Source organism: Electrona antarctica (genome assembly GCF_951216825.1).
Source record: "Electrona antarctica genome assembly, chromosome: 2".
Lineage (NCBI taxonomy): Eukaryota > Metazoa > Chordata > Actinopteri > Myctophiformes > Myctophidae > Electrona > Electrona antarctica.
The window spans coordinates 38,859,460-38,880,885 of NC_136807.1; the positions used below are offsets into that span (position 1 = coordinate 38,859,460).

General features: G+C 41.5%; 2 protein-coding genes across 5 annotated transcripts; both read left to right on the forward strand.

The window, feature by feature from the left end:
* The first annotated feature begins 3,775 nt into the window (after positions 1 to 3,775).
* Positions 3,776 to 10,028, forward strand: csad (cysteine sulfinic acid decarboxylase). Of its 3 annotated transcripts, none has more exons than XM_079518152.1 (14): positions 3,776 to 4,126; positions 4,865 to 5,019; positions 5,124 to 5,250; positions 5,472 to 5,575; positions 5,708 to 5,930; positions 6,592 to 6,671; positions 6,762 to 6,816; positions 6,973 to 7,089; positions 7,166 to 7,230; positions 7,505 to 7,586; positions 7,697 to 7,896; positions 8,240 to 8,291; positions 8,667 to 8,756; positions 9,350 to 10,028. In XM_079518152.1, exons 3-14 carry the CDS (start codon positions 5,182 to 5,184, stop codon positions 9,521 to 9,523), a joined length of 1,311 nt encoding a protein of 436 aa, XP_079374278.1. In that variant the 5' UTR covers positions 3,776 to 4,126; positions 4,865 to 5,019; positions 5,124 to 5,181; the 3' UTR covers positions 9,524 to 10,028. The 3 variants fall into 3 exon arrangements, with proteins under 3 accessions (XP_079374278.1, XP_079374277.1, XP_079374276.1); XM_079518151.1 differs by having other exon boundaries at positions 3,778 to 4,126; positions 4,868 to 5,019; positions 5,472 to 5,562; positions 9,350 to 10,027; XM_079518150.1 differs by having other exon boundaries at positions 3,779 to 4,126; positions 5,472 to 5,562; positions 9,350 to 10,026.
* A 652-nt stretch (positions 10,029 to 10,680) lies between these two features.
* On the forward strand, positions 10,681 to 20,314 carry znf740b (zinc finger protein 740b). Of its 2 annotated transcripts, XM_079519796.1 has the most exons (7): positions 10,681 to 10,821; positions 12,769 to 12,934; positions 13,106 to 13,333; positions 13,760 to 13,897; positions 14,254 to 14,389; positions 16,832 to 16,950; positions 17,457 to 20,314. In XM_079519796.1, the coding sequence occupies exons 2-7, from the start codon at positions 12,890 to 12,892 to the stop codon at positions 17,640 to 17,642; spliced, it is 852 nt and encodes a 283-aa protein (XP_079375922.1). In that variant the 5' UTR covers positions 10,681 to 10,821; positions 12,769 to 12,889; the 3' UTR covers positions 17,643 to 20,314. The 2 variants fall into 2 exon arrangements, with proteins under 2 accessions (XP_079375922.1, XP_079375923.1); XM_079519797.1 differs by lacking the exon at positions 12,769 to 12,934 and having other exon boundaries at positions 10,682 to 10,821.
* Positions 20,315 to 21,426: the final 1,112 nt, after the last annotated feature.

Sequence of the window (21,426 nt, forward strand, 5' to 3'; positions counted from 1 at the left end):
CATTTTAAGGTTGACCATTCAGAGGGCCAGCTCTTAAGTTCTTGACTGAAGCTTTTAAAATCATTGTGGAGGAGTTGCTCTGCAAGGGCACGGACATCAAAGAAAAGGTCTCCCATCCAATCTAAAAGTCACACTAAAGCTTGTTTCTGTACACAACTGGGATCCATACATTTCCTATTGCAGGTGTGTGAGTGGCGGGAGCCAGAGGAGCTTGCTGCTCTCCTTGACCTGGAGCTGAGAGATGCAGGGGAACCTGATGACAGGCTATTGCAGAGAGTACGAGATGTGAGATGTGGTTCAGTAGGATACAACAAACTGAGACAACACAGAAATGTGTGTGCATGGGGAGGAATTCATTGGTATAACGAATAAATTGTGGAGAGAAATGGGGTAACAACTAACAAATAATATATTTTTAAAAAGATGTCAAGGATTCATAACCATGGGGCCCATGGCTTGAACCACAAAACTGTACTGTTGTCACGGTAAGGCTTAATCTATAATGTATTGCATGACCCTGAGTCAGTCAACACTTTTAAATTGAGAATATGTTACTTTTTGTTGAGTGACATTGGGTTGTGCAAAAAGGGTGGGGGGGAGGGCGGGAATTCACTGATTGACCATTATCTGTGATGATAAATGTTTCCTGTTTATTTCAGGTCACCCACGCTTTACAATCAGCAATATGGTGGTGTGGACTACCATTCTTTGGCAGGTCGATTCCTTAAATCACATTTTAGAGCATCTACAGCGTTGTATAACATAAAGCTGTTGTGTAGCAGGGCTGGGCTTTATTTTTCTTCGTTCATTCATGATGACCCATTCTTCCGTATGTGCCAAATTCAATACGGCACAGTTGAGAATGTGTCAGTGAGGTCAGATGTAGAGTTGCTGGCAAATATTCAGATCTACTATGTCAAACCATGTATGGTAATTTGATGAGGTCAGTGTTGTGATCTTCATATATTGAGATCCAGGTGATGATAATCAGCTCCACATATGTTGAGTTGATTGCACATAGCTGATTACAGTTACTCCGACAGTTGTGAAGTTGTACCAACTTGGTTCATTTGCAAGTCTGAGTAGCGTCGTGGCAACCAGTGAACCACAGTGGTTGGACTAACAACCATATATGGAGATCTAAGGGTCTCCAGGATGTCACATGGTGTCACGAGGCGTGACCATATATGGGGGCGTGATGTCATGAGGTGTGACCATATATAGAAGCGACCTGGAGGCATGGGTGACGCAAGGAATGAACGAATGAACGGGAAATGCAGGTTTCTATAGTAAATGCGACCTACAGTCGCAAAAAAACACAGGAATAAGCTTTGGTTTAAGCAAAGTTTTACTGAGGTTACGTTTAGGAATAAGGTTCAGGCATAAGGTACTGAGGTTAGATTTAGAAATAGTTTTACTGAGGTTACATTTAGGAATAAGCTACGTTAGGTTCCGTTTTACTCAGGTTACGTTTAGGAATAAGGTTAGTTTTAGCCATCGTTTTACTGAGGTTACGCTGAGTTTGGGGCGAGCATTCTTATATTCGTGACAATGCCTAGAATGTGGAGAAAAAGATTTATTGGGTTGACCAGACGGTTCATCTGCCCAATGTAGCAGTCGTGTAACAAACAAAGTTATTTGCGAAAATTAAAAAAGGCCAGAAGAGGCCATTCCTAGGGGGAAATCATTCCACCAGAGCTGCAGGTACGTTATCTACAGTTCAACTTGGCCTGTCCTCTGTTGTCTGGAGGCCGAGCCGAGCCGTGTGTCTCTCTCCAAGGCTTTGTTACCGCTCAATTACCAGGAGTACGCAGTTTTTAAAAGTACACTTATAAATAGAGGCCAGCTTCTGAGGGACGAAGCAAGGACAGTTACTCCGACAGAGCAGCACGCCGACAGACAGTCACACACAAAGCCAGCCAGGCCGCACGGGGACAGAATTTAGAAACAGAACAGAACAAAACACAGACACACAACACCCAACATGCACACAACGCAGACACACACACACTTTATGCAGCACGTGGCCCTTCAACGTGACCAGCAAATACACAGAGTTACATGCAACCAATCAACAAGATCCGAGTGTCGGATGCTATATTTAGAGGATGTGAACTGCGACAAGGCCACTTCTCCCAGCATCTGGGAATCAGCAGCTCCACAATGATAATCAGTGGTGGAAAAAGTACTAAATTATTTTTTTTAACTTAGGTAAAAGCAGCAATACTACAAGAAATACTCAAACGCAAGTTCGGAATTAAAAATGTACTTGAGTAACAGGGACAAGTATTGGTATCAAAATGTACTTAAAAGTACCAAAAGTAGAAAGTATTCATTATGCAGAATGCCCCGTTTCACAAGTTTTCAAATGTGTAAAATGTCTTAAAAAATCTTTTGAAAATAGCAGACTATGAGGCATTGTGAGCTTGTAGATTGGCTATTTTCAAATGGCCAAATAGGGCTGAAGTGGTTAATGTACCGCCCAAAAGATAGTTCCATGTGATAGAGGGGTCAAAGTTGAACGAAAGTTGTGCTAATATTTTAGAAATAGGTCAACAATACAAATGACGTTAGTTTTGTGAATTAATTTACTTTTACTGCGTGGCCCTTGTGCCCCCCACAAAATGACCGGAACTACTTAAAACTCTTAGCCTGCCGCCATTAATTAATCCCTCGATTGCGTATTGCCATGGTTTAATCACGCGTGACACTTACTTTGAAGAGCCAAATATCCGTATCGCATTTTACTATGAAACCATTCCGTGTGTGTTGACGAAGCTGGTGCTCGTTCTCTCGGTCGGTGGTGGAAAAAGTGGCCCGCGAGTATCACAGCGCCTGCTACAGGCCGTTGAAAACGCTTGTCTGGGACAAAGCGTCCTCTGCAATGTCGCTTCTGTGAGATAAAGCCGTCTGAAAACAGAGCCGGCAATGTTAGTGGATGCGCGCGCATTTTCAAAATGGCCGCGCCCATTGTGTCAGAAGCATAACAAAGCTAACGGACGGTAGATTTCGATACGATCGTATTAAAACATGCATTAATGAATACATCGCTGTTAAAACGGCTTTTCCGTTTGTGGCAGGCTACAAGATTCTACGTGTTAATATTCCTATGTTCCTGGCGGGTAAACGATTAATATTGACCAAAACCAGAACAGAACTCCCACCACGGGACTACATCAATTAATACAGTTGCAACCACTATATTAATGGCATATTATTATTATTATTATATATATATTATATTTCATACACAAGTTCAAAAATCTGAACTATCCCTTTAACGGTAACCTGACCCTTTTAGTTTAGCCAGGCTGGGTACCACGAAATTGACTGTTGCATATGTTTTTATTTATTTTCTTGCCATGCTTTTAACTCTGTAAGCACTTTTAGCAATATATTAGACCTTAATTGCCAAATGTTCAATCATGTTCTGTACCGTTATTTAACATTTTGCACCAAATGGCCCAGATGCCCAAGCTCTTCCTTAGAGCCCATTCTGTCTTGTGAGCTTGTATGTCTGCTATAGTTATTGTAAAAATAATATATATACACAAATTGCCATTCTTCTTAAGCATAGACTGTTAAAAAGTTATTAAGTCGAAGGCGAGCGTAATATGCTTCTGCAGAGTGTGCTCTGTCCATTTGTTACCCCAAATTATAGTTTTAAACTTCATTGAAATAATAGCAGCGACTGGCAGTCAGCGCACCCTCTCCTCAAAGTAAACGCGCTGAAGATCCCATGCTCGCCTGCTGCATGCATTGCATGAGCGTCCATAGATAGCGTCATCATAGCGCACCCCCGGCGTCCAGTCACGTGACTCACGTCTTCCCCGAGCCGTTGCTGCATCAAGAATGGTGCTTTTCAACCTTACGTCTCCGAGGTGCAACTATAAACACCGACATAGTTCAGCGTATCATTTATTGTAGACTTTGCAGTTTGCTCCCACGTGAGAACTGTACAGCTGGACAGGGCCGGGTGCAACAGGCTGCAACTTGGTGAATGGTGACAAAGGTTGGGTGGTAGTTGGCACTTGTTATGATACTGCCAGCCTGTTCCTTTTGTTAGATTGTGGTTGGATGGATTACTTTAAAGAAGTGAATATGGAGAGTCAAGACAAAGAATCATGTGAGTGCTGCATAATTCGTAATATCTGCTGTGGTATAAGCAGAAAGTATTTAAGTAAATGTTGATGTTCAGAAGCTTTTGTAGTAGGAGTGTAAGTGATAGGCTATAGGCTTATTTTTGTTCAAATCGGTGTTAATAGCTCTTTATTCAGAATGTTCAGTAAAAATGTTCGCCTCTCCAGCTCTAAGAATATTATACATTTTGAGGTTGTAAATGGGATACCAGTATCCAATCAAGAGAATCAGGATAGAATGGAAAGAATGACGAAACAAAAGAATTGAGCAGACAAACTGGAACACTCAAATTAAAAAATTAAAAAAACGAAACTGGAATACTTCCAAGCTAGTGAGTCTCAAGTGCATTCTGTCTTCATTTACGGTCATTTTGGCTATTTATGAAGAACAATCACTGCTACCTTTTTAAATAGCCACTCTGTACTTATTGATTAGATTAATTAGTTCTACAAGTGCAAATGTTAGCTATCATTTTATAATGGGCTGACATGTAGGCTATGCTTTGCTTTCTTAAAAAAAAAAGTAGTTTGAGTCCCTGCTTCTTAGCTAAGGGGTCCTTGGCCTGAAAAACATTGAAGACACCTGCCCTGTAATAAAACGTCTGGGTTTCCGAGGCTACCTGCCCTGTAGCAATGATTACAATTAAAATGTAGACTATTTTAAAGTTTAACTAATAAAGCAATCATTAACTTAAATAAATCACTCATCTTTAACCTTTTTATAGCAGCAACAGGTGGACAAAACAGACCAGTTAATGTGGGAGAACGTGACCTGAGCGAGCCTCTCATTGACCATTCAGAGGGCCAGCTCTTCTTGACTGAAGCTTTTAAAATCATTGTGGAGGAGTTGCTCTGCAAGGGCACGGACATCAAAGAAAAGGTCTCCCATCCAATCTAATAAGTCACACTAAAGCTTGCTATGACCTACAGTATAAAAAATGTTGTTTCTGTACACAACTGGGATCCATACATGTCCTATTGCAGGTGTGTGAGTGGCGGGAGCCAGAGGAGCTTGCTGGTCTCCTTGACCTGGAGCTGAGAGATGCAGGGGAACCTGATGACAGGCTATTGCAGAGAGTACGAGATGTGGCGAAGTACAGCGTCAAGACAAGTAAGACTGATGGTGAACTGAGGTCTTGGGAGGTTGTCTGTTCTCAGCCACTGTGGTGCATCAGCATTTGGCTTTGTCAGGCATCTGTGCAAACACATTCAGCCCCTGTCCGGGGGAGGGAAGCCAGGGGGGGTGTCATGAAACTATAAGCTACACACTTCGATTATTTGAAGTCACTGATTGGCCATTATCTGACAATAAATGTTTCTTGTTTATTTCAGGTCACCCACGCTTTGCAAATCAGCAATATGGTGGTGTGGACTACCATTCTTTGGCAGGTCGATTCCTTACTGAGACTCTCAATACCAACCTGTAAGGGACAATGGTAACGGTAGACAATCAAATTTTTAGAGCATCTACAACGATGTATAACATAAAGCTGTTGTGTAGCAGGGCTGTGTTTTATTTTTATTTGTTCATTCATGATGACCCATTCTTCTGTATGTACCAAATTCAGCTTCACCTATGAGGTAGCCCCTGCCCTCGTGCTGATGGAGAATGAGGTCCTGAGAATGCTGCGTCTGCTGGTTGGCTGGACAGAGGGCGATGGTATTTTCTGCCCTGGTGGATCTCTCTCTAACATCTATGCCATGAACCTGGCACGATACCGAGCCTTTCCAGAGGTCAAATGCCAGGGGCTGAGAGGTGTCCCTCAGCTAGTTGTCTTCACATCTCAAGAGGTAGGGAAGACAGCAAAAAAATGGCGACTAAAAAACACGGTAAATGATGCATTTACAGTATATAGTGCCTTTATCCAAGGCGCTTTACATAAATTGTGCATTACATTCACCCATTCATGCACACATCCATACACCGATGGCGGCGGAAACCATGCAGGGCAGCAACCAGCACATCAGGAGCAATTAGGGGTTCAATGCCTTGCTCAAGGACACTTCGACACTGGCTCTGGGGGAGCCCGGGTTCGAGCTGGCAAGCTTGCGGTTACCATCCGGCCACTCTACCCCTGAGCCACCACCGCCCCACGGTGAAGCAGCTTTATGCTTCTACGGGCCGACGGTGTAGAACAAACTCCCACTATACCTTCGACAGGCAGCCTCTGCTCTGTAGACATTTTTAAAGCACAGCTCAAGACATACTTCTACACTCTTGCTTTTAATTGAGCTTTTAAAATCCTTAGTTATTAATGTCCTCACTGTATTGCATTACTGCTATTATTTTAATGTTGTTTTATGCCTTTGCTTTTCTTTTTTTCTCTATTGCTCTGTAAAGCACTTTGAGCTGCATTTCATTTCATGAAAGGTGCTATACAAATAAAGTTGTATTATTTATTATTACAAGACAATCATGACTTTTAAATGAGCATTTCTCATCTTTCTCCAGAGTCATTACTCAGTGAAAAAAGGGGCAGCATTTCTGGGAATTGGGATGGACAATGTCATCATGGTTAAAGTGGACAACAGGTACTGCACTTTTTCCTTGGGTTGTACATTATTCAAATTATCATTTTCCCTTTGTCTGCATCTTTCACCATCTATTCTACTGTCTTACAGAGGACGGATGATTCCAGAGGACCTGGATGAAAAGATTCAGCTGGCAAAATCTGAAGCAAGTTCACTGTTGTATAAGAAACATTCAAACATAATAAGGCACTATGGTTTTGGAATCTCTCATTTGATTACTTTATTTTAGCAATGCAATAATACACATTTATCTTCAAGGTTTATGCATTTTAACTTTCCAGCTACTCTGTGTTTCTCCCAGGGGAGTGTGCCACTTCTGGTCAACTGCATGGCTGGGACCACTGTACAGGGTGCATTTGACCCACTCGACCGCATTGCCGATGTCTGTGAAAAACACAAGATCTGGATGCACATAGATGTGTGTATCCTTTGTGGTTTTACATCATTTTATAAACTTACGAACATACAGATTTTAACTTGTGTTTTTCGCATAGGCTTGCTGGGGAGGGAGTGTGCTATTCTCCAAACAACATAGACATCTCATGAAAGGGGTTGACAGGTACATTTAACTATTGTATTATGCCAAGTAGGTAAGGAGCTTAAATTATTCTAACTGCAGAAGGATGAAATGTAGATAGTCAAGGGGTGTGTGTGTGTGTGTGTGTGTGTGTGTGTGTGTGTGTGTGTGTGTGTGTGTGTGTGTGTGTGTGTGTGTGTGTGTGTGTGTGTGTGTGTGTGTGTGTGTGTGTGTGTGTGTGTGTGTGTGTGTGTGTGTGTGTGTGTGTGTGTGTGTGTGTGTGTGTGTGTGTGTGTGTGTGTGTGTGTGCAATTAGAGCAAATTCAGTGGCTTGGAATCCACACAAGATGTTGGTAGCTGGGTTGCAGTGTTCTGCCTTTCTACTTAAGGATACCACAGTAAGACGTCCATTTTGGTGACTAGTACATAAAATATATATGCAAATTGTGATGTTAAGACATTATGCTGAGCTGATGATCACTTGTACTGTACCTCCACTTGTCCCCAGAACTTGATGAAGCACTGTCACAGTGCAGGTGCAACATATCTCTTCCAGCAAGACAAATTCTACGACATGGATCTGGACATAGGGGACAAGACACTGCAGTGCAGCCGCCATGTTGACTGTCTGAAGTTATGGCTGATGTGGAAAGCTGTGGGCTCTGATGGATTGGCAAAGCGTGTTGACAAAGCTTTCGTCCATGCGAGGTAAACAAGTCTGCTGATTTATAGCCAAGCAATAGCATATGCATCCTATTCCTACCCTGGGTATGTCATTATAGGTGAACATTCTGTGAAAAACAGCAGATCTACAAGCTCGCAGATTGGCTACAGAGTTCACAACGCATTGCATCGCAGCTTGTTGTGAGCTTGTATATTAACATTTTGTAAAATATTGCCTACAATGACAGGCCCAAAACAGAAACACCATGTTGAAAGTGGTTCAAGACACGCAATATAATTCTATAAACTTGAGGGGGAACAATTTGTGTGCATCACTACTGCAGCTACTTTCATACAATGTACTAGACGTTTAACATTTTCCCTGCAGGTATGTGATGGAACAGTTGAAGAAAAGAGAAGGGTTCCGAATTGTGGAAGAGGCATGTTAACATCTTTTTGTATCTCTCTCTATATATATTTTTTTATATGACATACCACAAACAAAGAAGACAAAAAACGAATACAGTCCCCAACATTCTATGAATTGACACAAACTCGATAACTTCACCAAGGGCCTAAACAATTTAGACGACACATACATATGCATCCATAAATATGTATACATACACAAAACAAGTACGTTTAAAATGGGGACATTACTCGAAAAGATTTGACACTACACAACACCACATTCATCCGACATAGACACTTTCCCACCGGCATGTTAACGTATTTAACACATCACACGTTCAAACATTTGAACCAGTCATGTTTCAACTTTTACTTATGGAGCCTGTATTTGTCCCATTGAACAGCCGGAGTTTGTCAATGTATGCTTCTGGTTCATTCCACCCAGCCTCAGGGGAAAAGAAGGAAATGCAGATTACCAGGACAGACTGGCAGCAGTAAGTTTATTATATTTTTCAGTGAGCCAGGAACAACTTTGACATAATCTGGTGTGCCCTTTGCCTGTCTAAATGCAACATGCACCTAGGATTGCTAGCCTGGGTTCGGGCCTGCTTCGCTGCATTCCATGAATCTAATTGTCACTCGCTACTCAACAATTCAGATTCACGGAACGCAGCAAAGCAGGCTGGAACCCAGGCTATAGCATTGCTGCCTTTTAAAGGTAAAATGTTTGTCTAACCACATGGAACCATTGCTTCATCTTAAAGTAATCGTGACTTGAGAGAGCAACAAGTATCAATTGAGCAGTTGAGACGAATAACAGTCTTTTAAAGTCCACACTAATTATCCATAATGTATAAATTAGCTAGGCCTTTTCGGGGAGGGGTCAGAAAATATTATGGACTTAGACTGTTATTTGTCTCAACTGCCTCAGCATTACTCATTTTAGGCTTTGTGTACACTCCAGTGTATATACACCATTGCACAACGTGTGTCAAGCTTAGATGATCATTCTTTTTTGCAACGACACTAACATGATACAGTAAGAATTATGACTTACTCCTCAGTATGCTGTTTTTTTTATTCAAAGGTTGCCCCACTCATCAAGGAGAGAATGATGAAGCAAGGAACCATGATGATTGCTTATCAGCCTCTGGCAAACCGAGTCAACTTCTTCCGTCTAGCGGTGTTCTCGCCTGTACTTTCCCAAAAAGACATGGACTTCTTTCTTGATGAAATTGAAAGACTAGGAAAGGATCTGTGAGCAATATTACACATTACCAGGCCTTCATCCTGTTAATCTATCTCTGTCATTATTTTCTGTTAGTGCACCGCCACCCTGTATATCACATCTTTACAGTCTGCTTTCTATCTATAAAGGTATTCATTAATAGTGAATGTTTTGTGAATTAGATAATTAGCAAATTGTTGTACTGTGATGATTGCATTTGCATTTACCTTGTTGCACTAGACTGAGCACAGTGTTCATTATGTTATTCAGATTGACATAAAAATGCTATCATTTACTTGACCACAAATTCTAAGAATGTTGTAGCACTATTAACAGTTTTTCTTTGCACTCTACTTACGTGACTATTACCTTTATTTACCTTGTAGTTATTGACTGACTAGGGTTCCTGCTATTACTCTGACCTTGCACTAAGTCGCTCTGGATAAGAACAGATCAGCTAATGGTCTGGATTGTATTTTCAGTCAAATTACCTGTCAAAATAAAACTGTGATAATATGCAGTATATGAAACGTTTCCGTTGTGGGTAGCCTGAGTCTGACACTGGCTGACATTCAGTCTGTCTGAATTTTTATTGTGTTTCACTTCATTATTCTGAATCACCAGAACATTTATTTTCCGTGTGGCTAGCGATGCAGGGCTGGAGCCAGGTTAAGTTGTAGGAGGTTCTGGAGACTTATAGATAAATATACAGTCACTGGAGATTCTCTCTCTTTTTTCCTCCAGGGTCAGAGTATATATTTCCTATCTTATCTACTCCTTTGCTTTCCATTATTGGTTAAACATGGGAATCGTGGACCACCTGGGGTCCTGGTGGTGTGTGTGTGGCAGCAGAATGATATATTATGCTGTTTTCACAAATTAAGGGGAAAAAATTACTTTAAAACTAAAATATTCTCTTGTGGAGGTACCTCAGACCAAATGGCTCCCTCCGCTAAATAAATACAATGTGGGGGTCCCTTGACTTAAATGTTTCAGAACCACTTGCTTCTCACCATGGTTCTGAAACATTTAAGTCAAGGGTCAAGAATCCCATCTGATTCTCTGATGATGCACTCCCATCTCCAACCCTCTCAGTCAGCAGCAGTTCTCCACAGTCCACACCCCCGCAGCACCCCCCACCAACATAAAAAAATCCCTCACCAACATGGCGGAAAACGTGCGCCAGGGCCCTCGCATCACACCACTGACCAATCACGCTCTCCCCGGGGAGCACTTCCGGTAGCGTTTCCTGTCAGTGTTTGTAAACTGAGGGAAAAAAAATTGGAACTGCGACAAGAAATATTAATCTTCTGAACTCACGCGATCCAAAGGTAAACGGGCATTTTTTTTCAGGGCACTCACTTGCGACGCTTTTCGGGGCGACGCGGCATTGTGAACCAGAACTGTTTGTTTTAGACTTTTAACCGCAACGGTGGTGTTTTTGTCGTCGGCGCTCAAACCCGCACGCCCTGCATGGCTGTTGTTGTGTTGTCTGGGGCGGGGGGGAGGTGGGGGTTCAGGACACTCAGGAGACTTTACCCCAAGCTCCACTAGCTTAGCTAGTAGCCCCGTTAGCTTTTTATCTTCAAAGTGCTCGTGACTTCTTGAATCACAACAAGAAGACCGATCCACCGAGAAGCAAAATCGCAACATCTCGCATAGCGCCGTAAACACAGCCGCTGTGGTCGCTCTGCTCATAATGGCTCCGTTTTAGTCAATAAAGCCAACTCTTGCTCTGCTCAGAGATGCTAAGCTGTGCCAACAGGGTACAACCATTCAGCCACGTTTGTCATCTGTTGGTAGTGTTGTAGTAGCTATAACGGTTAGGATGCAAATAATAATCTAATTTTCCAATGCTGGAACTTGGCTGATCGTATCAGTTTATTTATTTTTTTCTAAAAACATACATAACACTACGCAACTATATGCTTTGGTTTGCACGCGTTGTGCTGAATTCAGTTGTAAACACTTAACACGAACCGGTTCTCACATTCACAATACCCGCAGTGGTATTTTTGTAACAGAGTATCTAATTGATACAATCTAGCGTAAAACATGCTTTTTATGCTATATTCCTATTTTCTACACAGTGTAGTCTTTGGTTGATTGATTGAATACTTTAACAATTTGCAAAAACAAAAAAGCACATAAGTACAGTTGAATACAAGGTCTGCTAAGAGGATTTAAAACCCAAGAAAGCCTATTGGCTTGTTTCCATTGGGGTCCTTAGTACTTAGTACATCGAAACAATGAATGACATACAAATACAGTAGTACTATGCTGTACTAGTAGTACTAGGCCTGCTTTGACCATACATTATAAAGTGTTTTATTTGGTTTCCCCGATTCCACTACCAAGAATCATCCAGACCATCACCATACAGCTTTGAATAACTTTTATTTAATTATAATACCTTTATTTATTTCTCCCAAGCCAATCAAAACGCGTTTTTCAAGGTAGCCGTTCTCACTGTCAATGGAACAACTCCACAAATGGTTTCTTTGTTTATTATAAAGTTAGTTTGGTCTCTTGTTTAACCACCAAATGTTGTGCCCACGGTCACGGATGCCAGGGTTCTTGTGTTTAAGGGGGTGAGACTTGTATGTGCACTCATCTAGACTGAGCTGCCCTGGCCTGAATCATAGGAACGAGCATGTTTGTGTGTTTCTGGTTTGTAAAACCTAATGGATCACAACTAGGGTTGGGATCCAACGAGGAATCGGTATGATCGGTTTTTAGCACACTGCCAGAGCTGGTATGTATGTGGACTTCTCATTTGCTATACAATTACAATACCATACCAGTGGTTGTCAAACTTTAAGGACCACCATAACTCTGAGAGTGTACGGGTCCATTTGGTTCCATTTGTACAATCTCAGAGTTACAGACTTGTAAAGGTCCATTTGGAACCCCCTAAAAGCCAGGAATCGTTAATGGAAACCGCTTAGGAATCGAATCGTTAAGGAACCGGAATTGCTAAAGGATCCCAACCCTAATCACAAAGTGCATTTTTGTTTATGGTCCATATCCTCTCCATCTTCTTTATTTTGACAATTGTTAGCTTCTGTCAAACTATGGGAACAGTTGGCATGCACCAAACCATTGGGGCTCTGTACACGCCTGATAAACTGTAGTACATGTTAATCCCTAAATTTACAATTCTATTAAAATAATACAATTGATGACTGATTAGACCTAAACTAAATGGTCTGGCATCCCAGTAAGTGATGCCAACATGTAGAAATGATAGTCTCACATTGTCATACCTCTACTTTCAGGCTTTGGCCCCTGATGATTTGGTTGGGTGTCGTGACGTCTCTTGTGTCACTCCCTGATCCTGAGTGAAACCCCCCCCCCCTCCCCTGTTCCCCCAAACACACACGCATTCAAACCACGGCGATGACCCACCATTCCAACAGCAATGTTCGAGACCATATGAAATGGGTCAGTGGAACTATCTTCATCTCTAGATTAGAATCACCTTCATGTTTTTAGTTTTTGTGGTTTCAGTCCTGATCCAGATTTCCCTGACTCCCGTTTCACTGAGAGGAACCCCAAGGACAATCCCCATGCCCTATCCCGGGCCTGACCATGTCTGTGTTTCTGTGCTGTTAGGCTGGGTTGCTGGGCTGTGAAGCAGTGCTGTCCAGCATGGCACTGATGCAGGCGAACAGCATACCGGGCCAGAAGAAGATGATGTCGTCTTTAGGCCAGGGGCAGAGGGACAGCCCTCAGAGCCACCAGTCTCACCCTCAACACAGCCATGGTCACCAGGGTCACCACAGCCATCAGCCCCATCACAGCCACATGAGCCACCCCCCAGCAGGGAGCTGTCCACCATTGGTGAGAGAGGCACACCACCTAGAGCACCATACTCGCATTCATGCCACAAGTGACTGTTTATTCTGCATGTGGGAGATTTGGCCGTCTCCATCAATAACATGACATTTGATTTCACCTTCCTTTGTATTCATTAACACAAGTACAGACATCGTTGGCAAATTAAGGAAGCCTAACTTAAATTAAACAAAATTATTGCATAACTGAATAATGGGCTTACAAGCTTGTTTTTGCTCATTTGCACTAATGACTGTTTTATACTTGGTTGCATGCTGTGTTGTGCACCTAAAATAGCCAACGTACATGCTTCACTAATCACAATGTGTTGTATGCTTGTAAATCTGCTATTTGTGACACGAGTTGCCAGCGCACAACTAAAAGTATAGCTCAGACTGTCTGATACTGCTGAACTACTCTTTCACCCAACAGTTAATCCGAAAGGATGGCGATTACCACTCCTCAAGGCTGATGGATCAAAAGGACATGCAGGCCAACCAGAATATGCAACCCAAGAAAAAGCACAAGAAATCAGGGATCCCTATTAACAAGGTCAAAGAGAAGGTGGAGGTAAGAAGAATTTGTAAATGCTAGGAAAAGGAACACACACATTTAGTCGCACAACAGTCTCACTGAAAATAACAGATTTTCAGCAGGCAACACAAGTTTAAACACCTGATTGATCTCCTGCATTCCTATAATGTGGAAAACTTCACAAAAATAGCAGATCTACAAGCTCTTGTGAGCATGTATATCGACTGGAAAGAGTAAAAAGCAACTAGCAAGTCCTTTTATAGACCCCTGGGGAAGTCAGGACAATTAATTCTATCGTTCAAGTGGTTAAATCAGGCTTCATTTTCTGCGATTCTATGTTACCTCCTTCTACTAGCCACCCTACAACTTCTAACACTACGAATGCTTTTTAGCCAATGATTCCACACCCACAGATGGACATGGATGATGACAACTCACTGAAAGTGCAGAAGAATTTCATCTGCGATCACTGCTACGTTGCCTTCCGGAGCAGCTATCACCTCAAGCGACATATACTCACCCATACAGGTGTATATTATTTTAATTTACCACCCTCTAGACCTCTACTTAAAGTAGCTGCAATCCGTAAGATTTATGGCCTTCCCAGAATTTGAAATTTCTACCACTACGAGCTTCAGGCTCATACCACTTGTCAACCAGTAGTGTTCCACTGTTCCTACCTGGACTTAATACAGGGTCGAAATGTCTCAATAGAAGACCAGTGTTGCAATTACAATTTAGGCATCTTAATCCAGAGCAATTTACAGTAAGCAAGGAAAATAACAGATTTTCTAGAATAATCTAGGACCACATTGTTTTGTTTTTTTTAACTCTTTATTTTTTGAATTTTTGAATATGCACGAGACACAAAAGACAGACAAGGCATACATTAAAACAAAAAACATCAACAGAAGAAACAGAATAAAAATAAAAACAAACAAACAAACAAATGAGGTCATGGGATGTACAGCAACAAGCAACAACAATACATATTACAGACTTTTGGATTTATTGACAACCGGAAAGACACAGCCCATATTCACTCCATATCCGCCCCCCCAGCTAAATACTCTATCCATTTCTCCCATCTTCTTTCACCCAGCTCTTTTTGCAGTCTTAAAGAATAGGTAATCTGTTCTAGGGGATGTAGTTGTTTCACAATGTTGATAAATAGGTCAGCAGTAGGACAATTCTTTTGTAACCAATTTCTTGTAATAGCTTTTTTGCTTGCTACAAGTAAAATCTTAAGTAAGTAGGAGTCATCCTGATTTAGCCCATCTGGGAGTTGTCCTAGGTACAAAGATGTGAATGTATCATCTATTCCAAAACCCATAATGTTTGAGATAAGTGTTGTCACTTCCTTCCAAAATGGTTGAATTACAGGACAAGACCAAAAGACACGTGCATGATCAACCACTGTATCTCCACATTCTCTCCAACAGTCCATATGGTTGCCAGTCTGTTTGGACTTCTGTTTTGGAGTAATAAAGAAGCGAATCTGGTTTTTCCAACAAAAGTCTCTCCAAATCAAGGAATTAGTGGTCGTTGATTGCGTTTTCCATGTATTCATCCATACTTCATCACTTATATCAATGCCCATCTCTTTTTCCCATCTCTCTTTCACATATATTGTAGAATCCTTTTTCAACGACATAAGTCCATTATATAGTTTACTTACAAGGCCCCTATTACTTCCTGAGCCATAAGCATTTGTAAATATAGTGATTAGACTTGTTGTAATACCTGGAGTAGACCCTTTTACCTTTTTACCAAAATAATCCCTTACCTGCAAGTATCTACAAAAGTCCTGGTTAGCCAACCCATATAGGACCACATTGTTAACCAATTTAACAGTATAATATTAAAAATCACACCCGTGTGAACTGAGTGGTGTAAGGTTTTATATAGCATGATCAGCTGTGGTCTGACGTAATGTCTGACGTTAAAGATCTTTGGCTAGGTAGACTCGTCTTCTGATGTGATGATTTGTGACCATGAAGTTGATTCAGCTGGAGTTTTTGTCCGATGTGAGGTATTATATAAGGTAAGGTATTATATAGCCTGATCAGCTCTGATCTGACGTAATGAAATCACACCTGGATGTGATTTCACAACTGGCTTTTTTTGTGCAGAGAAAATGACCATGGTTGCTACGGTCATCCAGTTCACCCGGGTGTGATTTAATTACGTCAGAAATTATTTTGAACATAGCAACCATGCTCATTTTTTTCTGCACACAAAAGCCAGTTGTAGGAGTGGTTTACACCACTCAAAAAATCACATGTGAACCGAGAGGCGCAGTGATGGAAGTATTTATATCAGCCAGATGGCGTCTTATGTTGTCATAAATCCATAGACTTGGTTGGCACAAATTATATTCTATTTTACTCTAAACAAACATTAAATTTGCTTGGACAGTACATTTAAAAGTTAGGCTCTCTGCAAACATTTAAAGTCCATAGATTTGACTGGCCTATGACGTAATTTCGAAAAGCCAAGCATTGGAGGCTAGCGTCCCTCAAATCAATAATCTGTACATTGAAACTACACACTATAGGATGCCAGGTCTACAAATGACCTGGCATCTGTCTACATAACATGCTATCTAAATGACATTTTAGCCTTTGCTCAAACGGAGAGGTGTTCAGCTTTGTTTATTATTAACATGCAGGATAATAATAACGAGGATAACACTGAAAGAGCCCTCTCCCATTAAACCTTTACATTTGAAGAGGCGTATAACATTAGCAATACTAGCGCTTCTGTACAAATGATGTGTTCCTTACCTGTGTGATTTTAGTTTTTAAGCTAGGGACCTAAAAATAGCATTTTATTCACTAAAATAAGTTATGTATTGCAGCTTTATTATTAGTGTGTTCTTTCTGTGACCTTTCTGAACATCAGGTATGTAAAAAAAAATCCAGCCGACGTCCTTTTTTTAACAATCAATTTTATTGTGATTGTCCCCAGGGGAGAAACCATTCGCTTGTGATGCGTGTGACATGCGGTTTATTCAGCGCTACCACCTGGACAGACACAAGAGGGTTCACAGCGGAGAGAAGCCCTACCAGTGTGATCGCTGTCATCAAGTTAGTCACCTATTCTGCCTAGGCTATCTTACTAATGTACCTCATACTTTTAACTCAAAACCGGGAAAGCAATTGTGTCATTTTAGATTTTATACTTTGGCTATTCAAAAATATCAGATCTACAAGCCCATGGCGTGTCACTTCGTGCCACGATATGAGCTTGTAGATCTGCTAATTGCTATTATTGAAAACATGACAATTTGGCAAATCTTTGAATATTTATATCCTTTTAAACAGTTTTAAGTCAAATCTTGGCTTCTGGGGGTCCCTGGAACAACATATTTTGAGATGGGGAGTGTCGGCGGGCCAAATACAAAATAATTTGGGAGGTTCTTGACATGAAAAAGTTTAGTTCAGCATGTTTTAAGATTAGAAGACACTTTTAGAATCGTTGTCAGGTTTCAATAGGTTATAGATACAGAATTCCATAATTGTACAGTTACCAAAACAAAACAACAGGCTTCCTATCTAATCGGACTGTTCGTTATTCCCCTTCTATTTTCCAGAACTTCTCGCGGACCGACAGGCTGCTGAGGCACCGTCGGCTTTGCACGGTAGGCATGACCAAGGAGGAGAATCAGAACCAGCAGTCGTGCTGCGACAGTCGAGCGTCGGGGTACTCTCAGGACCCCCCAGCCCACACAGCCTCCTGGAGCCCCCTACAGCCTGCCAACAACCGCCTGACTGTCTGACCTGCCCTGCCCTGCCCTGCCCACTGGCCCTCTGCAGGGAAACCCCATAGACAGCCTGCGGCGCAATAATGCCACATACTGGAGTTCAACAGTACTGCAGTGTCAGTGGAGCCCCGGCTCGAGACAAACCAAACATTAGTTTGCTGTTCCTCTTTTTTTTAATATATATATATATATATATATATATTTGTTTTTTTTCTCGTTACATTCAATGTACAGGCAAGAAGTGGAGGGACCAATACAGGGTGGGTGGGACTTGGGGACAACGGATTGTGTTACTAACTATGGCAATAATTGCAACGACGACGCACACATCTAGTTTTCCGGACAAGTTGCAGGGAAGTAATTTTTACTACGGCTGTGGACATATCGCACAGCCAGTGTGTGTTTCCTTTTCATAATACATACCATTGAATTTCTTTTGCCATTTCAAGCATTCTGAGGCAGATCACCACGTGGCGGCAGTACCCACGAGGCAAGCTGCACTCCCAACATCTCATGGAAAAGAACCCATCTGAAGGATATTGTTGAATGCACAGACCCAATATGGCCTTCCAGTGTTCAAGTCCTGCTCATTACGGTTTCCTCAACCCACTAATAGTGTGTACAAGATAGTGCTGTTTAGTTAGTGAATGGCTGGGACGGACACGGTTTTGGGCCTATACTGCATTGAGGGTAGCAGTCAACTCTTATATAATAAGTCGTTTGTGCTTAATATATCTAAGATTATTATTTTTTAATATACTTTTAGATAACACTGGTGTAAACATGTTAGTGGGGACTATTACAGAATAAACTTTCCAGTCCGAAAGGAATTGCATTTTGCTATTATCGAGGCAAATCTCAAATCAAGTTATTATTATTTGTTTAATCTTAAATCTATTCTGCCTCACCTTAAATCACCAAGTGATCATCCTACATTAATGTCCGTGGTGTTAGAATAGAATGAATACCCCAAGAAATATTGGTTCGTTTTTATGTTGTCCAAAATGTGACATTTTAGATTAGACATCCATTTAGTCAGTCAGTTTTTGAAGAGATTTTACACTACAAGAAGGTTGCTTCTGTAATAACTCCTTAATTATACGTTTGTTCTTGTTTTATCTTATTTGTTTAAGTCTCAGTATTTGTAGGTTCCCCTATTTAGTATGTCCACCCGTCAACTGTGTTTCCAGTGTGGAAAAGACAAATTAGCTCTCAGCCATGTTTCCACAGTAAGACCTGGTTAAAAATGTCAACAAGGCATATGAATTTTTTTACCCGTGACGGGACGAATTAGCTTTTAGACTCCAGCACCAACCTGCAGATTATTTTTAGGCCTTTTCCACGCACATGGAATACAAGTGTTTTACGGTTGCCACTTGTACTCTAGTGTCCCTATTCTGGGACAGACAGCGCGTTGTGAGCTTGTACGTAGATCGACTTATTTTTGGTGATGAGATGTGGTGTAGAGAGAGGTACTAGTGGACCTAGCCCTGGGGAACCCCGGTTAACCAAGTACTGTATATAGGGCTTAAAGGGGTGGTTCACTTAAAAAAAAACCTTCTGGGGTCATTTTAAAGTGGTTAAAACTCATTTTAATCTGAGACGGGTTTATCCACATGGTGTCCTCATGTAATGGGAATGACGTTTAATGGACTATCTGAAGAGGATGAGAGCGGACGGCTGACTCAACCATGTTTCAATTCAGACCCGTTTTAACTGGTACACTTTGTGTATTTTTATTTCTAGATTTCTCATTGAACGTCTAGCCACTTCAGTGAAGATGAATTGTACTCGTGGACATGAGGAATAGGAGGTCCACATGTCTTCTCACTCTATATTGAGGCCCTGACAGTGCCATTGGTAGACGTGTAAACACTGGATTTAAGAAGCTAGTTCCAAGCGTAGAGATGTGTCAGTTTTAACAATTGTTACATGCTTAGAGTTTTATTGTAGAGCAGTACATAATTGATATCGGACTGTTGAGGGCAGTGGTTCTCAACCTGTGGGTCGGGTGAGTTTGGGTGACCGGTAATTTAAGGACTTTTAGTTTTAAGACCTTTTTTAATACCCGAAAGAAAGAAAAAAGACCATTACTGTATAATCAACAAACTACTGCAAAAACTGGTCTAACATTGGCCAAATATTAAGAAAGAGGCAGAAATTGTGAAAATAGCTGATCTACAAGCTCAACACATGACAATTTCTGTGCCTCAACTCCTACAATACCAATTGCTTGTCAGGGTCTGGGGTCCCACGTTCAAATATTTCGGGGGGGTCACGGCCTGAAAAGGTTGAGAACCACTGCCCATTCTACTGCTTACGAAGTTAATATATACATTTGAAATTGTATTGGGGATAGCTGCCACAATTAGTCAATGTATTCTTTACTTTTTCTTTATTTTGCATGCATTTGTGATCATAATTGGGGGATGTATATATTTTTTTTAAGAACGTAATATTTTTCAAAAATCAGTTCCAGTTTTTTGTAAAAGCAACATTATTGTCAGTGTCATTTCACAGGTTAACTGAAGTCCGTTTTGACCCAGTAAGTCACAATGTAGTGATTGGAGAGTTAGGGCCTCGAGCTTGAATAAAGATGTTTCTCTTTTTAAAAGTGTTTTTTTCTTTTCTTAAGGTTATTACAGAAACAAATTAATTACTTTAACACTTAAAGATCTTCTTTTGGATTCCGAGTCTGTCGTTTGCTTTGAATTGCAGCTATTATACATTTACAGCTTAATTATCTCTAGTAACAAGCATTTCTCAATACTGAGAGAACTTTACAGCATGACACATTCCAAAGTAGTAAATACATTTGTGTTCCTGGTTTTTCTCACATACTGTAGTGTACATTAGCTTAGTTTGTAGCTGTTAGTTGAAATGTACATTGTCACTTTCTTTTAAACAACTTGCAATCATTCCAAACACGTCTGCTTTTATATAGGTGGTAATGCATTTGAAAACAAGATGCTATATGTTAAGAGTTAGTCCTGTAAGGGTCCATTTGGAACCCCTATAGGAATCGTTCCACCTCTGACAACAGGAGGCACTGCTCTGAAGGAAGTCAAGGACTTCAAGTACCTGGGCGCTTGGGTCAACTCAACGGAACACGATCTTAAAGTGAGGAAGGCACTTGCATGGAGGGCCCTGAACGGCATGAACTCCAACCTCCCCTAGCCCGCCAAAACCAAACTCAGCTTCTTCTATGTAACGTTGGAGTCTGTTCGGCTGCATAATGCTGGACCCTGAAGCAAACCCTGCAGAAGTCTCTAGATGGGTGCTACACCAGAAAGCTACATCGTCGTCATCATAATTTGTCGACCGCGGTCGAGATCATGGATTTCACAATGTCACGCCAGACTTTCCAGTCCTTCATTGCCATCCCCAGTTCCAGCTTACTGATGCATGTGTCCCTAGCGATGACATCAGGGAACGACAGTTTTCTACCTCTGGTGTGCTTTGAGGCAGGACTCCAGAGAAGAAGGGAAGATATAACCTCATTGTCAGCTCTGTAGCAGTGGCCGGCAGAAGTGTTCTTCTGGATCGGACTAGTGAAGAAACACGGGGAAGGTTGCCGACTTCCGTATATTAGATTAGTTGATGGGTGGCTCTTCCAAGAAGATTTTGCGCTCTCATTAGAAGGCGGGAAAGCAAGAGTACACCTGTTACAAACGAGAACCTGGTGTGGCCAGCACTGGTTTGCTGCACCTGGCCGGCAGGTTTCAATCCACAGCCTGTTGGCCTGGTGTGGCCTTCCCTCCCGGTGCTGGTTGCGCCTCGGTGATGGCTGCACCCGGGG